The 22990-nt window shown below is 42.0% G+C and overlaps 1 protein-coding gene across 4 annotated transcripts in view; it reads left to right on the top strand.

The window, feature by feature from the left end:
• ENTPD4 (ectonucleoside triphosphate diphosphohydrolase 4) overlaps positions 1-22990 on the top strand; it is a 39594-nt gene that overhangs the window by 11738 nt on the left and 4866 nt on the right. For 3 of the 4 annotated variants that reach the window (XM_055578745.1, XM_055578744.1, XM_055578743.1), the window contains 10 exons: positions 551-748; positions 1258-1463; positions 7508-7658; positions 8176-8279; positions 14489-14548; positions 14827-14981; positions 16584-16750; positions 19381-19705; positions 21581-21666; positions 22523-22684. In XM_055578745.1, coding sequence (XP_055434720.1) covers positions 551-748; positions 1258-1463; positions 7508-7658; positions 8176-8279; positions 14489-14548; positions 14827-14981; positions 16584-16750; positions 19381-19705; positions 21581-21666; positions 22523-22684 — 1614 coding nt within the window. The remainder of the gene's footprint in view (positions 1-550; positions 749-1257; positions 1464-7507; positions 7659-8175; positions 8280-14488; positions 14549-14826; positions 14982-16583; positions 16751-19380; positions 19706-21580; positions 21667-22522; positions 22685-22990) is intronic. The other variant, XM_055578746.1, reaches the window with a different exon arrangement.

The following is a 22990-nucleotide window of genomic DNA, read 5'->3' as shown; positions in this document are numbered from 1 at the left end:
ATTTCCCATCTTCTCATGCAGTCACCAGAGAGAGATTGGCCTTGGAATTCAGTGTTAGAGAATCTGCTTCTGCCTGGACCACTTATGTTTCCACTGTAACAGGCAAAGTTTTGGCCACTAGCATGCTCAACCACCTTTGCAGGCTTTCCTTATTACATGCTTTTTTGTACTCTAAATTCATCATCCTTAAACCTGGCTTTATTATACATTTACTTATTTACTTTATTGAACTTAATTCGTATAAACTATCTCTAATTCTATTTTTGGAATGAGGCAGGGTAAAAATAAAAACTACCTAATACTCCCCAGAAAGGGAGGGAATACAGAAAAGTCATAATCATCAGAGCTTAATTCTCATTCATCTGATTTTCTAATTTTGGCTATTTTACATAGCACAATAGCAATGTGGAAGAGGCTGGTCTACATAAGGCCTTCCAGCAGGAACATAGGGGCAGCTCCTGCTGAAGGTCTTGTATTTGGATCAGTGGCGGTGAGGGGAGGCCTCTGTGGAGCAAACTGTTTTAGCTAAACCTGTCTTTTGGCATTTCAGGATTGGCATCTCCTGTCTTTTTCCTGCTTCCTGGCATTTCAGCATCTCTCCAGTGGGGTGTCCCCGAATTCTGAATACCAACTTACGCCAAATTATCGTCATCAGCCTTCTGGCTGCTGCTGTCTCACTTTTATACTTTTCTGTTGTCATAATCCGAAATAAGTATGGACGGCTCTCCAAAGACAAGAAGTTTCAAAGGTAGGAGGAAAAAAATGTGTTTTCTAGATGGTATGCCATACCTTCATCCTGTGACTTCAAGACTTTGGGGATTAGGTTGGAATTTAAGGAGCATGTGGCTGGAGGAAATGGATTTTGTACCCAATACAGCATAGCATGAAAAACTAAACTGTTTGAAACTGTTTAATTATTAACCACCAAATCCACATCATAAGAGGATTTGAGCATAAGCTTCTCCTGTGATATCATTTAAAACTGATTTTTCAGTTACTGTTGACAGTTGGAAAATAGAGTTTTGCTTTTCAGAGCTTGTTTGAACTTATTTAAAACAATGATGAGTGTGTGTCTGGTTTAGGTTACTTTTACCATGGTCACTTTTTGTTTTCTTTTAATTTTTTTGATTATTTGACAGTTGTAAAAATGTTCTGGTGGCAGGGCCACATAGCTTAGAGATCACTGACTTGGTATTTGTGTATTGCATTATGGATCGTCTCTGTCTCATTAAAAGTATGTTTGTTTCTCTAAACAAGGTACTTGGCACGAGTTACTGACATTGAAGCTACGGACACCAATAACCCCAATGTGAACTATGGCGTCGTGGTGGACTGTGGGAGCAGCGGGTCTCGGATATTTGTCTATTGCTGGCCACGGCACAATGGCAATCCTCACGATCTGCTGGATATCCGGCAAATGAGGGATAAAAACCGAAAGCCTGTGGTCATGAAAATAAAACCCGGTATGTAAACAATAAATATCTGCTTGGTAACCAGGTTCTTTTTCTTGGGGATGGTCTTGATCACTACCTCCTGTACAATGTCATGAACCTCCATCCATAGTTCTTCAGGCACTTTGTCTATCAGATCTAATCCCTTGAATCTATTTGTCACTTCCACTGTATAATGGTAAGGGATTTGATTTAGCTCATACCTGAATGGTCTAGTGGTTTTCCCTACTTTCTTCAATGTAAGTCTGAATTTGGCAATAAGGAGTTCATGATCTGAGCCACAGTCAGCTCCCAGTCTTGTTTTTGCTGACTGTATAGAACTTCTTCATCTTTGGCTGCAAAGAATATAATCAATCTGATTTTGGTATTGACCATCTGGTAATGTCCATGTGTAGAGTCTTCTTTTGTGTTGTTGAAAGAAGGTGTTTGCTACGACCAGTGTGTTCTCTTGGCAAAACTCTGTTAGCCTTTGCCCTACTTCATTTTGTATTCCAAGGCCAAATTTGCCTGTTACTCCAGGTAGCTCTTGACTTCCTACTTTCGCATTCCAGTCCCCTCTAATGAAGAGGACATCTTTTTCTGAGTGTTAGTTCTAGAAAGTCTTGGAGGTCTTCAAAGAACTGTTTAGCTTATTCAGCTTTACTGGTCAGGGCATAGACTTGGACTACCGTGATATTGAATGGTTTGCCTTGGGAACGAACAGAGATCATTCTGTCATTTTTGAGATTGCATCCAAATACTGCATTTTGGACTCTTTTGTTGACTATGATAGCTACTCTATTTCTTCTAAGGGATTCCTGCCCACAGTAGTAGATATAATGGTCATCTGAGTTAAATTCACACATTCCAGTCCATTTTAGTTCACTGATGCCTAAAATGTCTATGTTCACTCTTGCCTTCTCCTGTTTGACCACTTCCAATTTGCCTTGATTCATGGACCTAACATTCTAGGTTCCTATGCAATATTGCTCTTTATAGCATCAGACTTTACTTCCATCACCCGTCACATCCACAACTGGGTGGTGTTTTTGCTTTGGCTCCATCTCTTCTTTCTGGAGTTATTTCTCCACTCTTCTTCAGTAGCATATTGGGCACCTACCAAGCTGGGGAGTTCATCTTTAAGTATCATACCTTTTTGCTTTTTCATACTGTTCATGGGGTTCTCAAGGCAAGAATACTGAAGTGGTTAACCATTTCCTTCTCCAGTGGACCATGTTTTGTCAGAACTCTCCTCCATGACCTGTCCATCTTGGGTGGCCCTTCATGGCATGGCTCATAGTTTCATTGAGCTAGACAAGGCTGTGGTCCATGTGATCAGTTTGGTTAGTTTTCTCTGTGATTTTCGTTCTGTCTGCCTTCTAATGGATAAGAGGATTATAGAAGCTTCCTGATGGGAGAGACGGACTGAGAGGGAAACCGGGCCTTGTTCTGATGGGCGGGGCTGTGTTCAGTAAATCTTTAATCCAATTTTCTGTTGATGGGAAGGATTGTGTTCCCTCCCTGTTGCTTGACCTGAGGCCAAACTATGGTGGAGGTAATGAAGATAATGGCAGCCTCCTTCAAAAGGTTCCATGCACTCACTGCTGCAATCAGTGCCTCCCACCCTGAAGCAGGCCACCACTGACCCACACCTCCACCGGAGACTCCTGGATACTCGTGGGCATGTCTGGGTCAGTTTTCTGTGGGGTCATTGCTCCTTTCTCCTGGGTCCTTGTGCATACAAGGTTTTATTTGTGGCTTCCAAGTTTATTTGTGTTTCCCCAGTCCTGTGTATTCTGGTGGTTCTGGTGGGGTTAATGGTGACCTCCTCCAAGAGGGCTTATGCCATACCAGGTTTGTCATACCCATAGCCCCTGCAGCTGGCCACTGCTGACCCATACCTCCAAAGGAGACACTCAGACACAGTTCTGGCTCAGTCTCTGTGGGTTGGGTGTGTGTTTTGTGCCCTTCCCAGGCAACCAAGTGCTTAGCAAGCACACTGTCCCAGGTGGGCCATGCATCTTAATCACCTCCCTAGTCCCGGCTGCTCAGTTTCCCCGAGTGTGCTGTGGGAGTACCATCTCAGGTGTGCCATATGTCTCCTCTGGAGAGCTAATCTCAGGACGACCTTCCTGGTGAATGTCAACCATCCAGGATCCCGGGAAGACATGGTTAGCAGCTAGGAGCCTGCTCAGTTTGATGGAAGATGCCATCCCTGGGGCTGAGATTGTAGCAGCCCCTTGCCTTCCAGCTCTGACTGTCCCAAGCCTGCCTCTCTGCCTCTGGGCTGGGAAGGGCTGGTAGGCAGTCTGCTAGCTCTCCTTTGGTATTCCCTCTCCTTTGTTCTGTGAGCAGGCCAGGCTGCCTATTAGGTTGTTAGGTTAGAGCCTTTCACAGGAAAGTTCTCCTTTCTGCACTTGTGGTTAGGCGTGTATTCTGGGGTTTTTTTCCTCCCAGTTATGCTGCTTTCTGAGATTCTAGAACTCCCCGCAGACCTACCTGTGAGAGAGTTTCCTACTGTTTGGAAACTTCTCCTCCTTCATGACTCCCTCCCCAGGACAGGTCTCCATCCCTAACTCTTTTGTCTCTCTTTTGTCTTGTCTTTTATATTTTGTCCTACCTCCTTTCGAAGAGAATGGGCTGCATTTCTGGGTGCCTGGTGTCCTCCGACAGTATTCAGAAGTTGTTTTGTGGAAGTTGCTCAGCATTCAAATGATCTTTTGATAAATTTGTGGGGGGAAAGGGGTCTCCCAGTCCTATTCCTCTGCTTTACAAATAGCTGAGAAAAGAAGAGAAGCTAAAAGCAAAGGAGAAAAGATACACCCATTTGAATGCAGAGTTCCAAAGAATAGCAAGGAGAGATAAGAAAGCCTTCCTCAGAGATCAGTGTAAAGAAATAGAGGAAAACAATAGAATAGGAAAGACTAGAGATCTCGTCAAGAAAATTAGAGATACCAAGGAAACATTTCATGCAAAGATGAGCACAATAAAGGACAGAAATGGTATGGACCTAACAGAAGCAGAAGATATTAAGAAGAGGTGGCAAGAATACACAGAAGAACTATACAAAAAAGGTCTTCGTGACCCAGATAACTACAATTGTGTGATCGCTCACCTAAAGCCAGACATCCTGGAATACAAAGTCAAATGGGCCTTAAGAAGCATCACTATGAACAAAGCTAGTGGAAGTGATGAAATTCCAGTTGAGCTATTTCAGATCCTAAAAGATGATGCTGTGAAAGTGCTGCACTCAATATGCCAGAAAATTTGGAATACTCAGCAGTGGCCACAAGACTGGAAAAGATTCTAATCCCAAAGAAAGGCAATGCCAAAGAATGCTCAAACTACCGCACAATTGCACTCATCTCACATGCTAGCAAAGTAATGCTCAAAATTCTCCAAGCCAGGCTTCAACAGTACGTGAACCATCCACATGTTCAAGGTGGATTTAGAAAAGCCAGAGGAACCAGAGATCGAATTGCCAACATCCGCTGGACCATCAAAAAAGCAAGAGTGTTCCAGAAAAACATCTACATTTGCTTTATTGACTATCCAAAGCCTTTGACTGTGTGGATCACAATAAACTGTGGAAAATTCTGAAAGAGATGGGAATACCAGACCACCTGACCTGCCTCCTGAGAAATCTGTATGCAGGTCAAGAAGCAACAGTTAGAACTGGACATGGGACAATAGACTGGTTCTAAATCAGGAAGGGAGTCTGTCAAGACTGTATATTGTCACCCTGCTTGTTTAACTTATATGCAGAGTACATCATGAGAAATGTTGGGCTGAATGAAGCACAAGCTGGAATCAAGATTGCCAGGAGAAATATCAATAACCTCAGATATGCAGATGACACCACCCTTATGGCAGAAAGCGAAGAAGAACTCAAGAGCCTCTTGATGAAAGTGAAAGAGGAGAGTGAAAAAGTTGGCTCAAAGCTCAACATTCAGAAAACAAACATCATGGCCTCTGGTCCCATCACTTCATGGTAAATAGATGGGGAAACAATGGAAACAGTGTCAGACTTTATTTTTGGGGGCTCCAAAATCATTGCAGATGGTGACTGCAGCCATGAAATTAAAAGACACTTGCTCCTTGGAAGAAAAGCTATGACCAACCTAGACAGCTAAAAAGCAGAGATATTACTTTGCCAGCAAAGGTCTGTGTAATCAAAGCTGTGGTTTTTTCCAGTAGTCATGTATGGATGTGAGAGTTGGACCATAAAGAAAGCTGAGTGCTGAAGAATTGATGCTTTTGAACTGTGGTGTTGGAAAAGATTCTTGAGAGTCCCTTGGTCTGCAAGGAGATCCAACCAGTCCATCCTAAAGGAGATCAGTCCTGGGTATTCATTGGAAGAACTGATATTGAAGCTGAAACTCCAATACTTTGGCCACCTGATGGGAAGAACTAACTGATTGGAAAAGACCCTGATGCTGGGAAAGATTGAAGGCAGGTGGAGAAGGGAATGACAGAGGATGAGATGGTTAGATGGCATCGCCAACTTGATGGACATGAGTTTGAGCAAGCTCCTAGGAGTTGGTGATGGACATGGAAGCCTGGTGTGCTACAGTCCATGAGGTCGCTAAAAGTTGCTCACACGACTGAGCGACTGTACTGAATAATTCTGGGCTTGGTGTCCATTGAAATGATCTTGTATATGGAGTCCAAAAAAAATCTGGCTTTCAGTTTGTTTGCTGCTCTTTGCTTTGACAGATCACTTAATTTGAGTCCACAGTTTGCTAATTTGTGAAATAAATTTTGGATTTCTAAAATCCCCCTCAGCTTTAACATTATAGGCTAAATGACAGCTGGAACACTTATGTACTCATTCAGCAAATATTTGCTGAGCACCTCCTATTTACCAGGGACTGTGTTAGGTGCTGAGACTAACTGAACAAAACATAGTTTCTGCCCTCGAGACACTTCCAGTTGAAATGTGACAGGCAAGTAAATAGGGAGTTTCAGTGAGGTGGAATGAATATACACTGAGAGGGGAGGGTGAGCATGGAATATAATGAGAGCTCACCTTCAGGGAGGGTTCTGTTAGGAAAGACTTCCAGGGAGGATGTAGCTCAGTGGGTGAGCTGGAGTTAGCCAGGTGAAGAGGGAGAAAGGAGGTGGGTAGTCAAAGAGAAGGGTCTTCCTGGTGGAGGTGCAGGGGCCCTCAGGCTAGAATACAAAGCATTACAGAAATGTCATGCAGTGTAGTTGGAGCCAAATGGAAGGAGTGTGGCAGGAGATGGGATGGGGGAGTGTACAGCGAGTTTTATGCTGTTCTAGAGCTGAGCTTTATTCAGAGGGCATCGAGCCACCAGAGGATCTCAAAGCAGAAGACACCTTCTGCATAGAGAGTGGTTGGGGATGGCTAGGACTAGAGATTAGGCTGTGCTGCAGCAGGCTGGCCGAGGCTGGTGGTATCCAGAAGAGATGGTGAGAAGTGAAATAATGTGAGCAGAACCAAGGATAGGTGATCAGTGAGACCCAGAACATCTGCTGGGGATGAGGGCCCTCTGCTGGGGCTGCTAAGGTGAGTAGCAGGCAGCAAGAGCAGGATTGCAGTGGAAGTTGAGTTTGGATTTGCATATGTTGCTGTGAGGTCAAGGACTTGGCTGTGTCCCATGGAAAGTTACGGGTATGATCAGTAACTTTCAGTATGATCAGTATCAAGTCAGTGTGATCAGAGGTCAGGCAAGAGGTCTGGATGGCTGCAATTAAGATTGGAGATCTATTAAAATGAAAGTGGTCATCACTGTTGTTTTCATGAACATTAAAAGCATAATAAAGGAATGGTATGAACAATTAAAAAAAGATTTAGAGATCTGAGACAGAGATGGTGATGGCAGCTGTGAGAGAGAGTGAACTTGCCTGAGGCCAGTGTGGATATGTTTGTTAGGGGCAGAGACAAGCTGACATGCAGTTGATCCCAAGTATCGGACACATAGCAATTGCTCCGTTAGGTCTGTGTTTGATGACTGAGAAGAGAGCATGGGGCTGAACTTGTAGTATCCCCGTCATTTACAGCCAACCCAATATATGTTGGATATTAATTTAAAGGACTTCTCCTTTTTCTGTAGGCATTTCAGAGTTTGCGACTTCTCCAGAGAAAGTCAGTGATTACATTTCTCCACTCTTGAACTTTGCTGCAGAGCATGTTCCACGGGCAAAACACAAAGAGACCCCTCTCTACATTCTCTGCACGGCTGGAATGAGAATCCTCCCCGAAAGGTGATCCTCCCCACGAGGGCAGGGCCTGCCAGGCCAGTGGTGGTGTTGGCTGTGGTGGGTTTTCTCCCTTTTCACCCCTCCTCTCCCGCCGCCTCATCTTCCTCTTCCATCGTCATCATCATCAAAAGGAAGACATTAAAAATTCTCTGTTCAAATCTGGAACAGTACCAGACCTATAGTCAGAACTCACAAAATACCTTTTAATGTATTTTTATATGACTGTGAAGAGTAAACTGGGAAGTTGTCATTAAAAAAAAACCTGATTTTTTACTTCTTAGTTTAAGGATTGTTTGCAGTTGTAATTCTACATCTAGGAATCACATAATTTATACAACTTCTGAAAATTCCTTCTTAAACAGTCTTTTCAGTGAATCGTTTTGGTTTTAAATTTTATTTTTTTCACACAGGATATACCAGAGCTATAGGGTTTGGGTTTTTTGTTTCTGTTTTTTCTTTTTAAAACAGAAAAATTTAGGATTTAATATATTGACATGTAAATTTTGGGATTGTGTTACAGTCAGCAGAAAGCCATTCTGGAAGACCTTCTGACTGACATCCCTGTGCACTTTGACTTCCTGTTTTCTGACTCTCATGCAGAAGTAATTTCAGGGAAACAAGAAGGTTAGTATATTAGTCTTCAGCTTGAAATTTGGGAAGCTATTCCTGTAAGTCCTCCCAGTCTTCCACTTTATATACTTTATTAAATTGTTCTTAACATCTTAAAATTTGGGAAACCATAGCCTTCAAATATAATTTTTAGATGGTAATATTAGTTTTTAACATGACTAGTCTTTATAATCTAAATGTTAAGCCATTAAAAAATAACTAAGTTTGTCTTCACATTTAGGAAACATATTTTGGATTTATTTTGCTAGAAAAGGTTTGTGTTCCTTGCCTAAGTTATACAGCTTTCTGAAATTATGATAATTATTGAGCTGTTGGAACCTTCTACTGATTTACTTGCTAGAAAAGGGAAATTATTCTTCACTTTGATACACTGAGAAAATATTCTGTTTTCAAAGAAATAATTCTACTTGAGAATGAAATGGCAAGTCAGTGTAATTATTTGGGGAATAGCTTGTTGGAGATGGAGACCAAAAAGCATTTATTTCAAAATCATCTATCATTTCGCCAAAAATTAGGTGAAATTCACATACTGCCATTGAACTGTTTATGGACAAGCGAGGTAAACAGCTGCTTATATAGGCAGTTTTATATGCCATACAGAAGTAAAGAAATATTATCATGGGAATTGAAAGGAAGGGGACTTTTTTTTTTCCTAGCTAGAAGCATCATGGAGAAAGTGACATTTGAACTGGGCATCAAGGGATAATTATAAACACAGCATGCCAAAGCCTGGTAAGGCTAGGGCTCTGAGAGAGGGATAGGAAGCTCATTCTAGGCAGAAAAAATGATTTAACTCAATGCAGGTCAGAAAAGCTGCACCCTGGACAGAGGAATAAAAATACTTTAATCTGATGGAATGATGGCCCTTTTGAAAGGTCATGATAATGTTATAGGTTAGATCGGTCTTGGTGATATCAGCATCATGATGGCGTGCGTGGTTCCTTTTCTCTCTCCCCTTTGATCTGCAACTAATCGGACATCCATAACTGGAAAAAAGTGCCTATGCATAGCACACCAGGACACCCAAGAGATCAGTTCATCTGTGCCCAAGAAAGTGGGTGGATTGGAACCCAGAGGAGTCTGCAGAGCCAGGCAGAGGCAGCAGCAGCAGGAGTGGCCCTGAGCCAGCACGACCTCTCTGGCAGAGGTGGTGGAGGGTGAAGGTGATGAGTTGGGATGGTGAATTCGCCTGACTGAGAGTACTACAGCTGGAGAGACCACAGCTACTGTGAGCAGAGAAAGAAAGGAGAAGAAGGCAGAAAGAACTGAAGAGACAAGTTTCTTGCTGTCTGCTGTGGGATTCTTGCAAGAAGACAGCCCACGGACCTTTGGGGATGTCCTCCCCCCAGGATCCTGTTCTCTTTAACACGCCCAAAGCCCCAGGTGTGAAGCATACATCTCCCCAGCTGTGTCACCATCCATTTTTTTTTCCCTCTCCACTGGCTTTTTTTATGTTCATCCTCCCAGCCTTAGTGATGAGGCAGCTAAGGTAAGAGAAACCAAAAGCTGTGCTGTAGCGCCACCTTGTAGAAAACAAAGAAAGGCTTCGAATTACCAATGTGTTGAATTGTTAGAATGAACGTAAACAAAGCTTAACTTAAATAAGAAAGTCATTCACTACTTCAAATGCTGTGACAGACACTTTTCATCAAACTGTGAAAATCAAGTAATGTATCACAAGAAGAAAAAAAAACAAAACAGTTTTCAAGCAACTAAATTTAGAGACGTGGACTATTGCAATCTGAACTGATAAAGAATTCAAAATAGCTGTTAGGAAGAAATTCAGCGAGCTACAAGAAAACTCAGAAAGACCATACAATGATCTCAGGAATAAAATTAACAAAATAATTTTACCAAAGAGGTTGAAATTCTGAAAAAGAACCAAACAAATTGTGGAGCTGAAGAACTCAGTCAATGAGATGAATACATTAGAAAGCATTGGAAGTCAAGCACATCAGATGGAACAGAGAGTAAATGAACTCATGGGTAAGAATATAGAAATGTTTCAGGTGGAAGAGGAGAGAGAACTAAGATTTTTTTAAAAGTGAAGAACCCCTTAACTATCAGACTTCATTAGGAAAGCCACCATAAGACTCATGGATATCCTAGAAGAAGAGAAAGGGAGAGAAGGGAGCAGAGAGCATACAGAGAAATAATAGCTAAGAATTTCCGAAACCTGAGGAAGAACCTGGATATACAGTCCACAGAGCTAATGGAAACACTTTGTTATTTCAACACAAAAGACCTTCAAGACACATTAAAACTGTCAAAAGAGTGATGAAAAAAGTTTTAAAGGCAGCCAGGGAAAAAAGACAGTAATCTACAAAGAAACCTACTTTAGGCTGTCACCAGATTTTTCTGGGAAAACTCTACAGAGGCCAAGGAGTGGAATGACATATTCTAAGTATTGAAAGATAAGTTTGCCAGACAAAAATACTCTATCCAGTAAAATTATCCTTCAGATATGAAGGAGAAGGAAAGACTTTTCCAGATATATTCAAGAACACCTTAGGGCTTTCCTGGTGGCTCAGTGGTAAAGAATCGACCTGCCAATGCAGGAGACACGGGTTCCATCCCTTCTCCAGGAAGATCCCACATGTCTGTGTATCACAACTATTGAGCCTGTGCACTAGAGCCTGGAAGCCGCACCTACCAAAGCCCACACGCCCTAGAGCCTGTGGTCTCCAACAGGAGAAGCCACCACAATGAGAAACCCATGAACCTCAACTAGAGAGTAGTCCCGACTCACTGCAACTAAAGAAAGCCTGTGCAGCAGTGAAGATCCAGCACAGCCAAAAATAAATAAATAAATAAAATTATTTTTTTAAAAAAGAACCCCTTAGAAGGATTATACACTATGACCAAGTAGGATTTATCCCTGGGATACAACTATGATTGAAAATATGCAGATCAATAAATGTAGTACATAAGTAAAATGAAAGATGAACATCATTTCATCTCAATAGATGCAGAAAAAGCATTTGACAAAGTATATCCTTTCATGATTAAAAAAAAAAAAAAGACCCTTAATAAATTGGGTATAGAAGGAACAGACCTCAGCATAATAAAGGCCATATATGACAGACTCACAGCTAACATTATAGCTGTTATGTTATAATGTTATTATAATGTTATATATAACATTATATAACATTTTTTTATATAAAATGAAAGCATTTCCTCAAAGATCAAGAATAAGACAAGGATGCCCTCTCTTCTTACTCCTATCCAATATAATATTGAAAGTCCCAGCTAGAGCAGTCAGGTAAGGCTAAGAAAAGCATCCATAAAGGAAGAAGTAAATTTAATGCCGTTTGCTGATGATGTATTCATATACAAAGAATTCCAAAGACTCAGTCAAAAATATTAATTGTTGTATTTGTCAACTATTTCAGTAAAGAGGATGCAAAATGAGCATTAGCATTGTTTATGCTAATGATGAAGCATCTAAAAAAGAAAACAGTCCCACCCACAGAAGCATGAAAAATGTGAAATACTTAGGAATAAATTTAACCAAGGAAGTGAAAGATCTGTACAATGAAAACTGCCAAGACTTTACTGAAAACAATCAAAGCCATAACCAAATGGAAAGATGTTCCATAGAGCTGGTAAGTCATCTACAGATTGAGTGCAATCCCCATGAAAATACCAGAGACATTATCTACAGAGATAGAACAATCCTAAATTGTGGGTGGCACTGCAAAGGACCCCAGATAGCCAAAGTAATCCTGAGAAAAAAGAACAAAGCCAATCAGGTGTCTGAGTTTCAAACTCTACTCCAAAGCTGTAGTAATCAAAATAGTGTGGTACTGGTGCTGAAATAAACACAGCAACCAGTGGAACAGGATAGAGGGCCTGTAATTAAATCCTGTCAGTTAATACTTGAAAAGAGAGCCAAGAAAACTTAATGGATAAAAAATTGTCTCTTCAATTGATGATGCTCAAAAACCTGGAGAAACACATGCAGAGCAATGAAATTGGACCCCTATGTCATGGATCAAAAACCTAAACATAAGGCTTGATGCTGTACAGCTCCTGTAAGAAAGAAAGAAAGTTCATCATGGCAATGATTTTTTTGGATAAGACACCAAAAGCAAAAATCAACAAATGGGCTATATCAAACTCAAAAGCTTCTGCACAGAAAAAGAAATAATTAACAAAATGAAAAGATAGCCTACAGAATAGGAGGAACTTTTTGCAAATCATCTTTCATATAAGTGGTTAATATCCAAAATATATATAAAGAACTCATACGACTTTAATAACAACAACAACAAAATCTGATTTAAAAGTGGGCAGAAGAACTAAATAGACATTTTCAAAAGAGGGTGTCAGAATGGCTAGCAGGCACATGAAAAGATGCTCAATATCACTAATCATCAGGAAAACATAAAACCACAATAAGCTATCACCTCATACCTGCTAGAATGGCTATCCTCAAGAAAACAAGAGATAGCAGGTTCTGATGAGAATTGGATGAAAAGGGAATCCTTATACACTAGTGATGGAAATATAAATTGGTCCACCACTATGGAAAATAATATGGAAGTTCCTCAATAAAGTAAGTTCTCAGAAATATAAATGCTGTGTCATATGGCACCCCTAATTTCATTGAAAGTAAAGTGAAAGTGAAGTCGCTCAGTCGTGTCTGACTCTTTGCGACCCCATGGACTGTAGCCCACCAGGTTCCTCCATCCATGGAATTTTCTAGGCAAGAATACTGGAGTGGGTTGCCATTTCTTTCTCCAGGGGATCTTCCCAACCCAGGGATCGAACCCAGGTCTCCCGCATTGCAGGCAGACGCTTTACCGTCTGAGTCGGGTAGATCTTCCTGACCCGGGGATCAAACCTACGTCTCCCGCATTGCGGGCAGATGCTTTACCATCTGAGTCGGGTAGATCCCTTGGAGAAGGAAATGGCAACCCACTCCAGTACTCTTGCCTAGAAAATTCCATGGATGGAGGAGCCTGGAGGGCTACAGCCCATGGGGTCGCAAAGAGTCAGACATGACTGAGCGACTTCACTTTCACTTCACTTTCAATGAAATTAAGGGTACCATATGACAGCATTTATATTTCTGGGTATATGCCCAAAGGAAATGAAAATAGAATTCTGACAAGATACATGCACTCCCATGTTTATTGAAGTGTTGTTCACAATAGCCAAGATACAGCAACAACTCAGGTGTTCATCAACAAATTAAAGATGTGGTGCATAGAAAAGGTGAAATCTTATGTAACCAAGAGAAAGGAGGAAGGATATCCTTTTATTTTTGACATGGTTGGACTTTGCACATTATACTAAGCGAGGTAAGTCAGAGAAAGACAAATACTATGTGATACCATTTATTTGTAGAATCTGAAAAAGTCAGAAACCAGAGTAAAATGTTGGTTACCAGGGGATGGGGGTAGGAGATAAGATTAATGATGTTTAAGGGTAGAAACTTGTAACACTAGATAAATAAGCCATAGAGAGTTAATGCATGGTATAGTGAAGAGAGACAATAATACTGTACTGTAATGATGTGATGATAATATTGCTACAAGGGCAATCATGTATAAATGTATCAAAGTAACACACTGTATCACTTAAATTTACACAGTGTTACACATCAAATTTATTCAGTTTTGAAAAGTTGGACAGGTCTTGAATTGTTGGACTCTGGAGTTTGGGCTTTGTTTTATGGATCAGTCCAGTAGAGAATAGCGTGAGTTGGAATGGGAGAGTAGGAACAAGAAGGTCAGTTAGACCGCTATACCAGATTAAATAAAGGCAATAATAAAAACAGGTGAGGATCGGATGTAGAAAATATTATAAAAAGAGAATCAGACTTGGGAACTGAGTGAGAGCATGGGATAAAGGAGTGGAAGAATCAGAGTTCACTTGTTTTTAAAACCTTGCACTCGATAGATTTAGCCTCAAAGTGAAAACTCCGGTATTTCAAAACAATCTCCAAATTTCAAAGGAACACTAGGGCCTAGGGAATTATGTTTTCAACACATGCAAATGGTATGAAACTACAAAATTAAAAGTTGAGAGTTCTTGGAAAACCACTGGAAAAAGATAAAATACACCAGTAAAAGTGTATTTCTTCAGATAATGTTTTCACAGCTTGTCGGGATAAAATAAATGTCTGCACAGATTCCACTGATCAGAATTACATAAACTGTTTTTAAACTTTACTCTTCTTACAATGTCTTTAGGTGTCTATGCTTGGATTGGCATTAATTTTGTCCTTGGACGATTTGAGCATATCGAAGATGGTAAGTACTGTGTTCCCAGTGAATGTGTCTAACTGGACCTCTGTCTTTTTCTATTTCACGCAAAGCGTAGAGAAGGAGCTGAGTCCTGTGACACAGCTGGGTGTGGGGGAGCAGCGTGGGAGGCGCTGCTGTCACTGAGTGAACTTGATCTTAGTGGGGAGGAGCGGGTTGGGTCTCCTAGATACCCTGGAACCCACCATGAAAGCAGGATGACTGTTTGCAAAATTGTGCTTCCCTGCATTTGTTCCATTCCAATGGATGTTTCTTGTTCTTTCCAGATGACGAGGCAGTAGTGGAAGTTAACATCCCTGGTAGTGAAAGCAGCGAAGCCATTCTTCGTAAAAGAACAGCTGGTATTCTAGACATGGGAGGCGTGTCAACCCAGATAGCATACGAAGTACCCAAAACTGTAAGCTTTGCCTCCTCACAGCAGGTTATTATCTGTACAAATTTCCTTCCTTTTGGTTTGGTTTTCATTTAACATGTCTCCATCCATTTTTGTTTTGTTTTCTGAGTCTGAACACATCTTTACTGTGCTGAGGGTCCCGCCTTCTCAACCGAGGCGACAGGAGACGGGAGGAAACCAAGGCAAACCTCCACTAAGCCGTTTGTGTTTGTTCATTGAAGTCAGCTGGTTTGTTTTCTGAACTTACGTAGATTTTCCTTTGGTGTGTATGTCAGCCATACACTTGAGTTTTTATTTCTGTTTCCAGTCACTTTTTTTCTCAGCAGGTATCGTAAAACTTAATATAATAGCGTCAGATTTCTTAAGTTGTAATTGGGAAAAATTACTTTTATGTGGGGGGGCAAAGATGTGTGGTCAGACAGCTCTCCACTTTTCTGGTCAAGACTGAGGTTTGTATCCACTGCTCTGGGTTTCTCAACTTGTGATTCACTCTGTTGTGTATCTGCACCCCTGCCTCTAGTTTCCCAGGAGGCTGGGCGGCCTTGTGTAGAGCAGAGGCAGTCCAGGTGGGTTCCCGAATTGCTCTTTGTCTTTCGCTGTTCTGTTCAGTTGTAGATTAATACAAGCAGAGAGAGTGGTTAGAAAAGAGTGGAGCTGGATAAGCTTGGGTACATTGTCACCCTGTCCTCTCTAATTGTGGGACCTTATGCAAGTCACTTCACTTTTTTGAGCAGGTCTCTTCAGCTGTAAATGTGAATGCAAGTGTCTCTGACAGAGAATTATTACAAAACTGATTGAGGTGGCACATATAGTATATTTAATGCCCTGCCAGACACCGTGTCAACTCAGTAAACATAATTGATATGTTTTTGACATGTTTTTTAAGCGCCTTAGAAAAATGCTCTGTAAATTCAAGTATTGCAATTTGTGTTTCCTACTTCCCATCCAGGCATGCCTCTAGAAACTATTACACTCTTGGGAAAAAGCCACGTTTTCCCCTCAAAGCAAGAAACTCAGAAAAGCAAATTTGGGAAAAAATACTGAAAAATCAGGAATAAAAATTTCCCATGGATGCATCATCCAAAAAAAAAAATGATAGTGTTTTGGTGTATTTATTTTCATTCTTTTTTTACCTCCTCATAGTTTTTAAAAATATGGTTGTTATAATCTTACTGTTTGTCCAGAGCTTTGTCCTTTATTGAACAGTGCATAAGCATGTTCCTGCATAAACTGCTACCATAATAACTAAGCCCTCCCTGGAATTGTGTATTTCAATGGCATCCAGTATTTTCTGTCACAGAATTGCAAAGGACATGGTTGTGTATAGAGACTTCAATGTTGAAGATTATTTTCATAGTGTGAGATTTCCTGAGTAGATTTACTAGATCACATTGTTAAAAAAACATCTTTTTTACAAAGTAATTTTGGTATCACAGATGTGCAGCCCACCTGAAATTTTTTGTCAGGGTTGTCATGTTGAAGTAGGAAAGATGCTTAGAAGGATCCTTGGGAAATGCAGAAGCAAAATGTTTGATCCTTTTAGATGAGACTCTTTCAGGATCCCTCTTTTTAGAAGGAGGTAATTATTTTTGCTTAAAATACTTAAGTTTGTGGCCCTTACGTCTGCAGGAAGAAGTAGCTAAGAACCTGTTGGCTGAATTTAACTTGGGGTGTGACATTCACCAAACGGAGCATGTGTACCGTGTCTATGTGGCCACATTTCTTGGGTTTGGTGGCAATGCCGCTCGACAGAGGTATGAAGACAGAATATTTGCCAGCACAATTCAGAAGAACAGGTAAAGCACCTTCCACTGCTCAGCCACGACTTTGAAATTTAGGTCTGTCCTCATAGAAGACATACCCAGGTGAAGAAGGAGCCCTCAGTCAGCAGAAGAACGTCAGCATGGTTAGCTGTTTACTGCCTGCCCAGCCTGCTGAGCTGGGGAAGAAATGCAAGGGCAGCAGGGTCCTGCCTTCAGCCCCAGCCTACCAGGCTCTGAAGGAGGCTTTCGCTCTCAGACCCAGGGCTTCACTGCTGGATTAGAGGTCTTGCTCTCAGGATATTAAATACTTTTAAGTCCTGGGTGGTGCTATTCCAGATTGTCAAATCCTGGGGAAACTCAGCACCTGGGCCACTCAGATTTCCTGGTGGCCCACAGGATGCATTGGTGGCGTTGAGTTATGAGATGGCCTAATGTCGTGGGAACCAGCCTGGGTGGTTATGTGGTAAATACGACCGAAGGAAGGAAGTTATTCATAAGAAAGAAATGATCCAGAAGTCAGAGTTTGTCATTTTAAGCATCTTTAGCAGTAACACTTTTTAAAATGAGTTTATGAAGATTTCTGGTATAGAAAATATAAAAAACACCTTATCAATTTAAATTTATTTTATGTGTTTAAGTATGTACCAAATAATTATTAAAAATTAGTCCATTAGAATAGAAAAGCCATTTGGATGAATTAAAAAAACTCTGAAATCTGGGGTTATGTAAAGAGTTATTAATTACTATGCTTTGTTTTGTTTTGATATAACAATTTTGAGGGGAAAAATCCTGATTTATAGAGCCAAATGATAGTGTATTTCTTTGATCAATTTGACTTTTTAGTTGTTGAGGTGTAGTTGATGTACAATATTATATGTTTCAGATGTACAACATAGTGATTCACAGTTTTTGAAGTTTATACTCCATTTATAGTTATTATAAAATATTGACTACAATTTAATTTTAATAAACCTGTGGAGGCCTAAACTTTACGCAAGTCCAAGTCAGAGCCATTTAGCTCCTCATTTTCCAGAAACTCACATGTGTGAATAGGAAAAGCAGTAAAAACTTGTTCTTTTTCTGCTCTAGATGTTAGTTGAATAATGTTAGGTAAGAGATAGTAAGTAGTCCCAGTTTCTTTTTAAAAATGGCATATTATAGCATACTTTGCTAAAATTATTTTTAATGATATTCTTAAAATAGAAATATTTTATAAGGACATTTAATTTAGAACTTTGGAGAAGTACCTTCTTCTGCAGCCCTAATTTTTACTAATTGGTTTTAATGTCAAGAAGGTTGTATAGTGGGCTGTGGAGTGGTACTTCTTAATTTAGACATAGAGCAAGAAAAACCTGTAGCATGAAATACACATTTAGCTCATCCTAGACTTATATAATCATTATAAATATTAGTCATCACTTTTTACATATGTCCTGAATTGAGCCTTCAAATGCATATTTATCTCTTTGCCATTAGTAATGATGATAGATTTTTTAAATTACTCAAATATTTTAAATTAATGGCAAAGACTTTAATTTATTACATGCACGTCCATTTTGAGTTACCCTGATCTTATGTCAGTTGAGTGTCAGGTAAAAACTTGACTTAATTTCACTGACTGAATGTCAAATTCAGGTGCCCTCCTAATAGTTAAATACCTTTTAGGCCCATGGGATTTCCTGGTGTCAAACACTAACATAACTTGAGCTTTTCTTTAGCAGTGAAGACACACAGTAGGATGACAGATCTGGACATTTCATTGGGAGGTAGCAAGTGTAGAGCATTTCAGTAAACAATGTGAAGATTTCTACAGGACTTCTCAGAGCCCACAGTACAGTAAAATTGTTATCTGCTGCAGTTGGGATCAATAGTTGGTTAACTTAAAAAATTCAGTTAGAGCAGAGAGTTGTAAAAATAGAATCAACCTCAAGCATTTTGTTCTAACTTGTGTATTCAGTTGCCAATCTTTCGCTCTGGACTAAAAGCTTTTCTTAGGCTGCATCTGTCATTTCTCTGGCAGGCACTGCACCCACTCATTTGATACCATTTTGGCTTTCTTTCAAGAATACCAAAGCCTTAAAGACATCTGTGAAGCAGTTTGATACTACTTTATGTCTAGATTTTTACTGATTTTTCCAAACTTTAAAAAAAAATCCTGCTAATACCTAATTTGACACCAGTTTTCTAGCATTTTGCCTTTATCATATTTTTCTAAGGCATCTGACCCAGCTTTCACAAGACCAGCACCTTCTTTTTACAGTCACATTTCATCTATATATAATTAAAATCACAGGCATTTGTGGCCAAAATGGGGCTGGGAATAACACAGTGAGTGGGCATTGGACTGCAGTGTACAAGAGACATGGAAGAGCTTACTAACTGTACCCTCAACGGCGGAGGACATCAGGCTGTGTCACAGGGCATGGAAGGCATCAGTGATCTGACCAGGTCCTAGTTTCACTGGCCCCCGTTCAGGTGTTTGCTGTATCAGGTGTGTGTTATGAATGTCCTGGAGGGGCTCAAGTCTGTGTTTTTCTAGCTTGATTTTTCCTGAAACCCTTTTGTGTTCCACGGGACAGAGTTTGGGAAACACTGACTTGCAGCCACCTTCTTCTTCACAGTTTTCTGTCAGTCTCATGGTGAAGTTTCTCTTGGTCCTATAGACTCCTGGGGAAACAGACTGGACTAACTCCTGACACTCCGTACCTGGACCCCTGCCTACCCCTGGACATCAAAGATGAAATCCAGCAAAACGGAATGACGCTCTACCTGCGGGGGACGGGGGACTTTGACCTGTGCCGGGAGACCGTCCAACCTTTCATGAACAAAACAAACGAGACACAAACCTCCCTCAATGGGGTCTACCAGCCTCCAATTCACTTCCAGAACAGCGAGTTCTACGGCTTCTCGGAGTTCTACTACTGCACGGAAGATGTGTTACGGATGGGCGGAGACTACGACGCCACAGCATTTACTAGAGCCGCCAAGGTAACTGTCCAGGGAGCTGGTGTAGGCAGCGACAGGCCCAGACTGGAGCAGGACATGGGAGATGGCAGAAGGCTGTGTGCAGTGCCTTAGCAGCCCTGGCTGGGCCTTGGTTAGGTGAGAGGGACAGTCACAGCAGAAGCCAAAACACCCGCTGTGAACCAGTTTCTGCCCCACTCCATGGACTGCACTGCCATCGTGGCTCCCACACTGTAATACTGTAATTCTGGTCCCACAGCTCCTCACAGCTTCCTGCCCTTTGCTGCCAGCACCCCTCTTCTCTTGTTCTCCCTGCCTTCCTGACAGCCCCCTAGGCTCCAAGCCTGGGCAGTTGCCTCCCTTGGTCCTCTGACCTGTAGGTTCTTGGCTGGTCTCATCTGAATTCATGGTTTGCTGCTGCCTCCCGGAAAGAGGCTCCACATGTGACCCCTGCCCAGTGCCTGCTAGCTCTCACAACTCCAAACAACCCCTCCTGTCTGCCCATTCTGTTCTGCTGTGTTGTCTCGATCATGGCATCACAAGCCATCCAGTCCCCCTCCCCTCCTCTGTCACTCATGCATCCCTTCCCGTACACCCTGTTATAGCAGTCATTAAGCATGTTATTATACATCAGAAATAACTTTTCAGCCCCTGCTCTCCCTGCTTTCTGTCCCACCCTCACTGTCCCAGTCCTGGACTCTGTCACTTGCACCGTTGCAGGAGCCTCCCTCTGGTGCTCCTGCTCTGGTCTCCCATCATTCAGTCTCTGCACTGCTCCCCAGTGTTCTGTCTGAAACCCAAGTGCTGCCACCTCGTCTCCTTTTCAGAGTCTTCAGCGTTTCCTCCTGCTTCCAGGATGAATTTCAAATACCTTAGTGTGTCTGCCGCCCCTGCCCCCGCCCGCGCCTCATCTCCCCACCCAGCACTTTATGCTCTAATTGTATCAAAGATTTATTTGTTTCCCTCCTGTCAGCGCTCCCTTCCATCTTGTCTTCGGCCGTGGTATTTCCTCTGCCTGACAGGTGTCCTAACCCTCTCACCCCAGGCTGAGCACCATATTTTCTGTGTCCCCTGTCTTGAGTTTCACTGCTTCTCTGAGCCTCAGTTTCTTCACCCACAGAGTTTAGAATAGCAGCCATGTCAAGGAGCTGAATGTAATGTAAATTCAGAAAAGGTGCTGACACAGTGTTCAGTAAGTCTTAGCTCTTAATATATACCTCTGTACAAGGGACATCAGGAAAAGGTGGCACCTCTTTCCCATCTCTGGTAATCATCCCGGTGTGCCCAGGGGCTTTCCTAGTGTCTCACATGGTAAAGAATCCGCCTGCTCATGCAAGAGACTCAGGAGACCCAGGTTCGACCCCTGGGGCAGGAAGATCCTCTGGAGTAGGAAATGATTACCCACTCCAGTATTCTTGCCTAGAGAATTCATGGACAGAGGAGCCTGTAGTCCCTGGGTTCGCAAAGAGTCGGGCATGACTGAGCAACTGAACACACACACTGAGTTCCCAGAATACCATGTAGCCATGGACCTAGGTGTTAAGTCTGAACCAGCTGAGGTACAACTTCACTTTTCCAAAATCTGTGCCAGTCACATGCAGTCACGGGGGGAGAAACTCAGCAGCTTTAGAAGAGGTTGGTTGTGGGCAGTGAAACTCTCTGTAACAATGATCTTGACCAAAATTTAAGATGAAAAACAAGCATTGTCTCTCTCATCAGTGAAGCATTCACGGAGTGTGTGTGTCATGTCCTTGTGGGATATGGACATATATTAAGCTTGTGTTTCCTAATTGGAAGGATATGTTCATTATGAATATGAATTTGGTCAATACTTTTTTTAAATGAAAAAAATTTAATAAACTTTTCCTAGGGCTATACTTGGGGTGAAATTTCTTTCAGGATTATTGTGCCACGAAGTGGTCGATCCTGCGGGAACGCTTTGACCGAGGACTGTATGCCTCTCACGCCGACCTCCACAGGCTCAAGTAAGTCATGGACAGAGAGCCCAGGGTATGTTGAAGAAACTGTGTGTCCAGTCTTGGCCCCAGTCTACCTTTGCGTCCTCATTGGTCCTTGCTCTTCCGCATCTGCCCAGGGTCCTTTCAGATGGATGGCAAAGACTCGCCCAAACATGTCTTGCAGTCTTGGGCTCCGTTTTGGTCTTCCTACCACCTGGGATTCTCCTGTGCATCTTTTGCCATTGATGCGCTGCCCAGAGGTCAGAGGTCAGAGCTTTTTTCCTCTGTCCACTCAGCCAGGCTCCGTCCCTCTTTCCGAGTCTCCAGAGCCCTCATTATGACTCTCGCACATTTATCATATTCTGTTTTGTTTTATGGTATTAGTTGCTTTTTAAAAATCCTTTGCTTAACCACATTGGCTATGTTATTATTTATGATGATATCATATTACTTGCTTAGCCCAGCACTTTGCTAAAAGCAAGCCTCTGATAAATATTTAAAATCATAGACTCTCAGAGCCAAAAAGGACCCTCCCATGTTCTCATTATATAAAAAAGACACTGAAGTTCAAAGAAGGTGACGCTTGCTCAGTATTTATTCAGAAAGGAGTTAAATGATGGAAAGCCGAAGGGGAAAAATCTCTCATGGGTACCACGTATTAAATTATATAGAGATCAGGTTTCATGGGCGAATTGATTCGACAGGTGAAAGATGTGGGACAAGGAGTATAAACCAAGCAAATCAGCTGGAGATGCTGATTCGGCCCTCAGAGGACCAGCCTTGTGAAGCCTGCACACCCGCATCGATCACAGAGGGCAAGACCAACCACACGGGTGTGTTTGGACCAGTGACTCAGTCCCCTTCATATCTATGCCATTTGTAGGTATCAGTGCTTCAAATCTGCCTGGATGTTTGAGGTGTTCCACAGGGGCTTCTCGTTTCCTGTCAACTACAGAAATTTAAAGACAGCCTTGCAGGTTTACGACAAGGAGGTGCAGTGGACTCTCGGAGCAATCCTCTACAGGACCCGCTTCTTACCCTTGAGGTAAGGCTGGACATTTGGTAACAGAAATCCAGCCGAAGGTGCTTCTCTGCATCTGAGGGATCCTGGTAGCCATGGGTGTGGGCATTTGGGGCGTTGTTAATGCTGGCTGTGGACAGATTGGGAGCATGGCGGGGTTGGAGGGGTGGGGAGGGGGGGTGTCTGACTTGGTCTTCCACACTGGTGCATCCTCCCCTCCCATTGTCATCAGCTGTCTGTTCCCTAGCCCCAACACAGAGGGGTCCATTCCAGGGTCCTTAACCCTTATGGCCTTGGACCCCTTCCTGAAATCTTGCTTTTAGTGCATAA

This window comes from Bubalus kerabau, chromosome 4 (genome assembly GCF_029407905.1).
Source record: "Bubalus kerabau isolate K-KA32 ecotype Philippines breed swamp buffalo chromosome 4, PCC_UOA_SB_1v2, whole genome shotgun sequence".
Lineage (NCBI taxonomy): Eukaryota > Metazoa > Chordata > Mammalia > Artiodactyla > Bovidae > Bubalus > Bubalus kerabau.
The sequence above is the reverse complement of the archived record's forward strand: the minus strand, read 5'-3'. Positions and strand labels throughout refer to the sequence as shown.